This window comes from Anguilla rostrata, chromosome 13 (genome assembly GCF_018555375.3).
Source record: "Anguilla rostrata isolate EN2019 chromosome 13, ASM1855537v3, whole genome shotgun sequence".
NCBI lineage: Eukaryota > Metazoa > Chordata > Actinopteri > Anguilliformes > Anguillidae > Anguilla > Anguilla rostrata.
Window position 1 is genome coordinate 11,864,499 of NC_057945.1, and position 9,811 is coordinate 11,874,309.

The window sequence follows — 9,811 nt, forward strand, 5'->3', positions numbered from 1 at the left end:
AACAACAAAAAGGTGTAATTTACGTTTACAAAATGTTTTTATTCTAAATTTGTAACCTTGTTTTATAAGTTTAGTATAAAAAGGTTAAGTGCATCACAACTCCAATGGAAAGATACCATGTCTACTCAACAGTCTTTACAGAGCAAACAGCAAAACTCTGCTCCTCCTTAAATCGCTGATAAAAGAAAATATATTTACAAATCCATTAAATCAAATGAGTATCTATCGAAGAAATAAAATGGAGACTCCCAGAACTATTGCTTTCGGAACATCTACCAGTCACAGACAGTTGGAATGACGTCTTCTGAGAAGCTACACATTTCGACAGGACTAAACCACAGATGAGGTCACCGTGCTTACATTCTTCGTACACGCCCAACCCCTAGAGTAAAATCTGCTTGGAGATAATCGCTTTAAAACAGTTTTTTTCTGTTTCAGTTCAAGAGGAACACACTGTCACAAAACCAGATGAGATCCAGGAAATAGTTGTCATTATATAATAGTTGCCCCTCGGTATACAAAGTGTCTGAACTATTTAAAAGAAAAAACAAACAATTGCAATGCAACTGTCCAGTAACTCATGACAAGAATGCGCACGCTCTTTTTGGGTCAGATGAATGTCATCATTTCATGTATTTACTATAATATGCTTCACACACTGCACAAGTGATATTGTTGGGAGTCCCAGCAAAATGAATACAGCCCTTTTCCTTTCCTGCTAAAAGCCTATTTGACATCCTCATTCTCTTCAATTGTTTCACATAATTAGCATGTTGCTACATTTCTAAATGAACTTGGATGGATTTGATAGTAAAGATTAGCATTGGATTTCATGCGTTCTGTGGGGGCAAACCTTCATGGCTCACACTGTGTCGGATACCCAGTGTTAAGACTGCCCAGTTTCACCCATGTGAATAACACCACTGCTCTAACACAAAGGAATTCAAATATTTTTTTTGCATAAATATATTTTTATAGCCCATTATCTATAAAAGTGGTCTACGTAGGGGGTAAAGCTTGGGCAGTCTTGTACTCTAAGGTGCAAAAACAAACTTTAAAAAAATGTTTCAGTCATTTAAACTAGCCCCACATTAGCATTTAAAAAATGTCAAGACATTTTAATAGTAACTTTTTTGGTGACCGCTGATTAGTGTGTACATGCGTGCAAGTGGAGAAAATTATTGCGCTGTATCTTAATTCAAAAGTCAAAAGTTTGAATTTTACCAATCAAATATTATCATTTTTAAATTAAGCAAAGACATGTACGTGTATTGGCTTATGAATGCGGAATGAAGCAGTCTTCAGTGCTCTTCAGAATAGTGACTTGCTAATCCACAGTATCTATATGAGGTGAAGATTTTAACAATAGTTTTGATTCAGCCAGACGTTTCCATACATACATTGTCAACATACTGTATATCGTTTGTTACTGTACAATATATAATTTTCATGGCTTAAATATAAGATTTGCAGATCTGTCGTTTCAGTTGAGAAACTGACAAGCAATATTTACCCAGATTTATTTTCAGAAATTCAATAAAAATCTTTATATTATAGTCTTTACATTCCTCAGTACTTTTTAAACAAACTATTCAGAGGCCTATAAAGGAGGCCATATTGCTTTTAAGCGTAAACCAAAAAGTATGTTACATAAAATCCTAAATATTACTATTGCTAAACAGTGATAGTTAATTCTTAGTATTTGAAAGCAGTGCTAAAAATCACAACGATAATGTTACAACTTAATTCAAAATTTTTATTGGATAAAAATGTGCAAAAAAGCATACAACATAATCAAAAAGCAATTATACTCCAAATGCACGTTTAATACATTTCTCTGCAAAAATCTATTGGCTCAGCGGAGGAGAGGGTTTGCCGGCATGACAGACTAATTTCATGAAAACGGGACTAGTTAAGCCCATTCTGTTCTTTGGTATAACCAGATCTGCGGCTATACTTCTATGTCATGTGTTGTAAACAGTTAACAAGCTTGATGTGCCACAAATAGGTTTGTATATGGAACTGAAAATGGCCCTTGTCCGCTTTTCTCCTGCTGGAATCAGATTTATTTATTTTTCTAAATAAATGTTGTGTATTAATTTTGCTTTTTGGCAATGACAGAAATGAAGAGCTGTACATCCTTTTACATTTTCGGAAGATATGCCCTAGGCGACTAAACGGAAGCTTCAACAAAAAAAGAATGTTCAGAAACTATGAGACATAACTCTCATCTGCAAGACTCTGGGTATCCGACAACATAAAAAGACGCCAACCAACCCTTCTTATCCGAGTCAGAACTCTCACCTGCACTTTAATATAATTCTGGATTTTTATTTATTTATTTTTTTAAATCATAGGTGCGCACAAAACTTTAGCACCCGATAATCTTCCTCTAAAAGGAGCCCAGAAAGGTACAGTAAACCAGAGCGGAACCGAATGATTTCGTTAAGCGTTTAACGCTTGATTTCTTTCTTGCCTACGTTTTCAATCTGCACAAAAATATCTGTACAATTCTTCCTCTGTATTTCCAGGACTGAGATGAAACCCCAAACATCTCTCTTGTTTCCGCCCCCTGGTGGTTAGTACCGTTTCTACATCTTCGCATTAAGGCCAAAGCACTATTTTGTCGGGTCCCTTGTGGAAAAGGGAAAGCTGGATTCGGCTCAGGTTCTTGCGGTGAAGAAGACTCTTCTGGTGAAGTCTGATATGAGACACCCGTCCAACAACGGGCTTTGTTCTGACGTGAGCCGGCTCTCGGCCCGCTGTTCTTCCATGCAGGGTAGTTTTAATGTTACCCTGTGACCGGAAAGATTTTGGACCCACACAGTGCAAGGAAGATGTATCAAAAAAGCTCACAGGAGGAAAAAATGTTATTAGTAACATTTCAGTGGCAATGACAAGTGCTTGTTTACTTATTTATTTTAAACTGCTTCCCAAAAATTTGGCCTTAATGCGATACTGTGGAAAAAGAGAATATATAAAACGGTCAAATTCCCCGTTGTACAGATATTTGTGGCATACCCAACGCACCACCTCAGGAGGGGAGGAGGGGGGGGGTGTTGTTGCTAGGCAGCGCTCGTTTCCCTCCAGCTGAGTTGGCTTACTGTACCTTCGCACACTGGCCGCTAAAACGTTACATTCTGTTAGGCGATGTCAGTACTGCGGCGCGACGACTGACAGGCCGCAGGAGATGGGGTGGAGCCGGGGTGTCCGCAGTGGGAGGGGAGTGGAGATTCGGGGGGTGGTGGGGGGTGGGGGTTTGCCGGTGCGATGTTCGCCGTTACCAGATGGTGTACCCGCCGCTGGAGCCGCCCATGAAGAAGTTGTTCTTGCGCTGCGACATCATCACGTTGGCGCCCTGCATGGCCGCCAGCTGCGCCGCGTTGGGGAGGTGGCCGGGTGGCGGGGGCTGCAGATATGGGGAGGGGAGGAGAAACATGTCAGACCTGCGGGAACGGACACACGCTTACCGCCATCCCCGCAAAACACGCCGCTTTAGTCGGATAAGCGGGTAAGTTCAGCCTCAGGCAGTACAGGCGGGTCAGTTTTAATGTGAGGACGGAACACTGCCTGATGTGGACAGATGATTGGCTAAAGTCTGACAAATCAGATTAAGATGATACAAGATACTACAGGACAAATAAGAGTTGTGTTCTGTTGTCAGAGACGCGTGGCATTTTGTCAGCTATCCAAATACCCAAAATTTGTTATACAGATGTTCAAAAAATTGTAATTCAATGCAATGCTGTTAAAACAACTGGCGTAGTAACTAAGTATCCACTTAGCTATCTGGCTAACAAATATTACCACCAGCAGTTTGGCCTTCAAATGCTCAGTCAATTAATATGAAATGGAGCCAGCCAGTTTACCAGTGTACCTGACTGTCGGTCTCATTTAACGCCTGTCCGGCATGACTGAGACTGGCACTATGCAAAAATGGAACAGTAACAACAGGAAACATACAGGTTACACCCGCTATCTTGATGCAAGGACAATACAGGCTAGAACCATACTCCTATTACCAATAACCATACAGGCTACGAGCCTAATCCTGATATGGCTCTCATTCTGCTTGCGTAGCAGCGAGGCTTGATTGACAGCGCAAAGGAGACGCTACTCACGGGAATGCTGGCGGCGCTGCCCGGTCCAAAACGGGCTCCAGCGTCAAAGCCGCCCTCTATCAGCACCGTGGAGCCCGGGGGGTACATGGGCCCCATGGGGTAGTACGCCATGGGCACGTTGGGGCCCACCGGCCCCACCGGCACCGACTGCGGCAGGGGCATGAACATCTGCGTGCCGGGGTAGGCGGAGGACATCTGAGGCAGCTGGCCTGGAGCCTGGGGTGGGTGCATGTACCTGGGCTGGTAGATCTGCAGGGGAACAGAGACTACCCTTACAGCATTACATTACATTACAGGCATTTAGCAGACGCTCTTATCCAGAGTGACGTACATTGTATCCAATTATACACTGAAGCAATATATACTGGAGAAATGCAGGTTAAGTACCTTGCTCAAGGGTTAAACGACAGTGCCCTACCGGGGAATTGACCCTCGACCTTTAGGTTACAAGACCAACTCCTTAGCCACTGTACTACAGCACAAGCGGCAGCGTCACTAAACAGGCATTTCCTCATCGACAGCTCAAACAAGCTGTCACCGATGCAAAGAAACCATGTGAAAAAATAACCGAATATCATTTGAATCAGGAATCGGGCCATACCTCAGAATAGGGAGGGGGTGCATCAGAGTAAGACGGAACTTGAGGGGACACCTGCAATTGCGGGGGGTACGCAGCCCCGGTGGCTTGCTGGGGATATGCAGCTTGCTGTGGATAGGGAGCTGGAACACAAGAGGAACAAATGACGCGGAAACCGTTGCGTGACATTGACCTGTCAATCAAAATGCGTGATCAGGAACTTTCCGTTGGAATGTGACCTCAGGAAAGAGATGACTATATTGTCATATTCAAATTTTTGTTAGTTACAAGTTGAAATGTTACTTCCGTGCGGTAACTATCAAAAGCGACTAAAAAACGTACAGTATTCTTGCTAGATAACATTAGCTAGCTAACCGAACCATAGCACACTATCCCTAAAAACTAAAGTAACACATACCACAGCAATTCAGCCGTCTCTTTCAAGGTAATTAATAAAACCACTCGTGTGTCCTGCTTTGATAGGATGCTTTATATATATTTTTTTTCTTTCTTTTTTTCCAAATGGTGACATGTTTTGTAGAGGTTTCTGTAAGGAGGACCCGTGTTTACGTGTGTATTACTATAGTATAAATTTGCTGACTTGCAGATGTTTGCAGCGCTTAAGTCTCACTGTTTGCTGCGGCTGATCCTGCGATTGTGGAAGGCGCCGATCGTAACTAGATAGATGTAGTTTTCATGAGTGTTAACCGCATCCATGGCATCCAAACCACTACTACTTCCCAAAAGCATTTGCAGTTTTGCCAATTACAGGTGTTTTCAGACGACTGCCTCCTGTTCCCAATTCTGTGTATTGCATAGCAGTAGGCCTACGTGCAGACGTGTAAAATCAAAAGGGAGAAAGAGTGGGCTCAAAAAACCTCAAAGACTGTCAAACATTGACTATGGCTAGCTATTGCCTCAACGATGACAGGAGAATATGCAGAGCCAAATTAGGCCTTTGTACATTAACCCCTACAGGCACGCTGTAAGATTATGTATACTCGTAGGAATTTCGAGAACCTTTACATCATTAGCTACACCTACTCACACGAACCATACTCGCCATCGAGGGGTAACCGTTAGGGGTGCCATTCATACTAGTCTACGAGTACAACTGAAAGGTATCCATTGTGGTGTCCTACACAAGACACAGTTCTCGTACAACACTCGACAATAATCGAGAGCTTAGACTAACGTTACAGGACTCCAAAGAAATATCTGAAATACAAACTTAACTCGGAGCATATTATTACTTAGAATGTCATTATGTATTATTTCGGCGATCTATAACTGCTACAGCTAAACTCATCTCACTTAATAAAGTTTGGGCGATAACCATTCAGTCACGTTCACGTTACAGTTTTGTTACAACATGGATTCAATGCTATATGACACAGTGTACATGCCCGCTACCTGGCAACCATTCGTTGCATTTTGATAGCACGGAGCATTGTGGCGAATATGCTCGCTCGATATCTAACGTCGAGGCAACTAATGTTGCTGTGAATTTCAATTGTGGATATTTAATATTATTAAATCTAGTAAGCCAAATTAGAATGTAATGTCAGTCACCGAGCTAGCCAAATGGATATGGTAACGTCTTGGTAGAACGCTAGGTGACAACATCTGCAATGCTAAGATGTGATAGTCTACGGCTGGACTAATATTATAATTGTTGCTAACAAGCCAACACATAAGCTGAAACAACAATCATTGTTTCTTTTCAATGACATAAGCAGTACACCTACATTAGCCGGCTAAATATCTAGTTAGCTAGTCAACACACTGGCAACAACCATTCAGGAGTCATAGTACACAAACGTCGCACAGTACGTTAGCTAGCCTAGCACACTGACCAGCTAATCATACGAAGCTAGTCTAGCCAACAAGCTAGCTCACCATTTGTGCGTTCACTACCTGGACTCATGCAAACAAGGATAGCCTGCTGCATAGACATCCATTTTGGAATACATTCAGTTAGATCTAACGTTCGCTATTTTGACCATGCTTGACCAAAACTGCGCATTTTCTGTACATCAGCCTAACCAACTAACCAGTTAGTACTAACGTTAGGCGCATCAGTTAGCGAACTAACGTTAACTTCGGTTGACGCCGACAAATGTACAGAACGTGAGTCGTGTTAGCTAGCTAGCCTACACGAAGGTAATGAGCCGTTTGACTTGGGCCTAAACGTAATGTTGACAGCTGCAACTACCAAAAGCCTGCTTTGAACGAAACGAAGGAGATCTACATAGCTAAACATCAAGGTTACCCACATATTTTAAGTTAACTAGCAAACAGTCAACAAACCATGACACATAGAGCAAGTGATCCCAGTTCTTAACGATACTTGATAGCTAAGCATAGTTTGTACCACGAACAAACAGAATCAGTCATTGTGAAGCGTAGCAAGCAATCACGCCAGCGAAGATGTATTCTCTGTACCCTCACCTTTGCTGTTCATTGTCCTGTAATGGTCAGTGAAAATTCACGATATTAAGGTCAGACGTTAAATGCGGGCCTTTTCTATAGCACCTGATTATCCACGGCAAAGTTTCGCGTTTGTTCGGTTTCACTTCCTTGTTTGTGCTGTTCTCTGGTAGTGTTATTGCGGGTCTTACGTCAGCGCCACTCCCTAAAGAGACGCTTCCGTACACAGTGAGCCCAACTTATGCCCAAGGCGCATAGTTTCCGTGAACTGCCTACCGCGGCGCAACCTGAAAGTCAGCCGTTATAAACGCCGGCCATCATAATATAACCTATTCACGTGCACCTGTTTTAGAGATGATGTGCCTACGTTCATTTTTACAAAATGTAGCTTTAACATGAACCGTGCATCCTGCATATGCCAAATTTACAGCATACCAACGACTGAGTAAATTGTTGTCCAGGAAATACAAAACCCTCTAGCTTCCTGCACTAATTCTACTTTATCCACCTGAGCAAATTGGCGACATTAACCTATATCACTGTTACATGCGCACATGGATTGTACCATAGTGACAGTAACTTGATTTTTAATAGCAACTGGACCATGATTACTCATTTTTCAAACTAAACAATAATTATGCAGAATATTCGGAACAAATGAAAAAATAATCTGTTATCGAGTGTGACCTGCTATGCTAATTTGTGCTGTTATTCACGACTAATTGTAATTATATATATATATATCACATTTTTCAAGCAATAGCACAAAGTGCTTTGCAGGCAATAAAATAGAGCTAAAATTAAGAACATCAAGACATGTTGATTGAAAGAGTCAAATTGAGCAATGATAAAAATGATGAACAGAAAATAGAACAATAAAACAAAATCAGATAATAGTGAACAAATAAACATTGCAGTAAGCAGTAAACAATTTAATGAACTTGAACTGAATTGTTAAACTTGAAGCCTGGCCAAAGCATTATGATTCAGGCAAGTGAACAAGACATTAAAACTGTCTCACCATTGAAAAAAAACACATATTTTTCCACAAAAGACAGCGCAGATCTAATTTTAGCTGCGTTTTTGAGTTGGTGAAAGCATGCCCAAACAAGCCATTTAATATACTATTCAAAGTTGAGTTTTGGACTGACACACAAAGGCTTCTGAGAAAGGGGCTTGATGTTAAATTATCTGAAATAATGCCAGTCCATGCACAGGAATCATTTTAAATATGAATCTAAACATCAATCCAAGAACATATTTATATTGTGACAAAAAGATAAACCCACACCCAGTGTCTGGTTTGACAGGTTCATATTTGGTATTGGATATTATCACTTTGCAATAATCAAATAATAATTGATAACAAATGGCACAGGGGACAATAAAAACACATCTTAATTACCTACCAGAACATTCCACTCTCAACAGCAGCGGAGAGTCTCAAAATTTTGGCCTTTATATAGATGAAGTTTTTCACCCCCATGACCTTCATAATTTGGATAATAAGGACTCAACAACTGGCAGTTTTAACTCTTGTCTTGTGTGCAGTAAAGTCAATTTTATTATTTGTTTCTTTCCTTTAATTTTTACCTTCAGATTAAACCAAAGAAAAATTTTATTTTATTTTTTACATTTTTGGGTAATGTACTTTTTTTGATCATCTAAAATTTGTATAATAGAATTTGATGACAAGAATAAGAATTTATGACAAGTATTATTATTATTATTTTTATTTATTTTTGTCAATTTTGTTATTTTGTTTTATTGACAAAAAGCAGCTTGAGGAAGAAATCACCCCTAGGAGAAGCATACAATCTTTGTCAAAATCTAAAACCTAGGTGAAAAGGCATATTTCAGAAGCCCTTTTCCAGCAGGGGTGAGTCTTGGTAACACCTGTAATCATCTTATTTCCTTTCCTTTTTGCATTATATCGAAGAACATAAAGACCAGTGAAACAAGTCAGAAAAAAGCTTGTTTTGCTACTGAATGAGAAAACAAAAAGTTTAAGGTGGCAAGAGGAAAAGGACAGTTGGCAATTTGTATACACTGTCACAGTAATCACACCTCACTTTACATTGTGATACAGTATCAATTTAATTAAAAAAAAATTATGGCCTAAGCCCTGAACTATTTACATTTGCATAACATTCATGGCTGAAACAATGCCCTACCTGTTGCAAGGTCCACTTGCACCATTTCATATTTTCAAGGTGCTATATAGAAAAGGAACCTGGATCCAAATTTACAGCCTTATTAACTAAACAAAGCCAGATCAATACCATCCAAAAACAAATTAGATGTATGAGAACTCTACAGCAGAATCACATAATCATGGCTGAATGTTGTACATACATAGTATTTAAAATAATGGTGACAGGGAATATGAATTAGTAACTACATGTGCTTGAAGCAAAGCTCATTGTCTGAGTACGAGATGTTCCGATCTTAAGGATAGATGTAGCATTATTTTATGGAAGAAATGAGGCATTACCTGAAAGGTGATCACATTTTTCAGATAATAATGAAAGAATTTTAGCCAGCGAGTGCTGTTCTTCCTTCTGTTCTTATTTATGTTTATTCTTTGAGCAGACATCAATATGGAAGGGCATGGGCTCTCAAAAATCTTTGGAATAAGGGTGTACAGGATTGGCTTAGATTAAAATGGGCGGGGTTTAAAACT

At 40.3% G+C, this 9,811-nt stretch overlaps 1 protein-coding gene across 1 annotated transcript; it reads right to left on the reverse strand.

The window, feature by feature from the left end:
• Positions 1–1,742: 1,742 nt before the first annotated feature.
• Positions 1,743–7,390, reverse strand: LOC135238453 (DAZ-associated protein 2-like). Its single transcript, XM_064306359.1, has 4 exons — positions 7,150–7,390; positions 4,723–4,841; positions 4,122–4,370; positions 1,743–3,409 (listed from the first exon to the last, which is right to left on the reverse strand). Exons 1-4 carry the CDS (start codon positions 7,160–7,162, stop codon positions 3,281–3,283), a joined length of 510 nt encoding a protein of 169 aa, XP_064162429.1. The 5' UTR covers positions 7,163–7,390; the 3' UTR covers positions 1,743–3,280.
• Between the last annotated feature and the right edge of the window lie 2,421 nt (positions 7,391–9,811).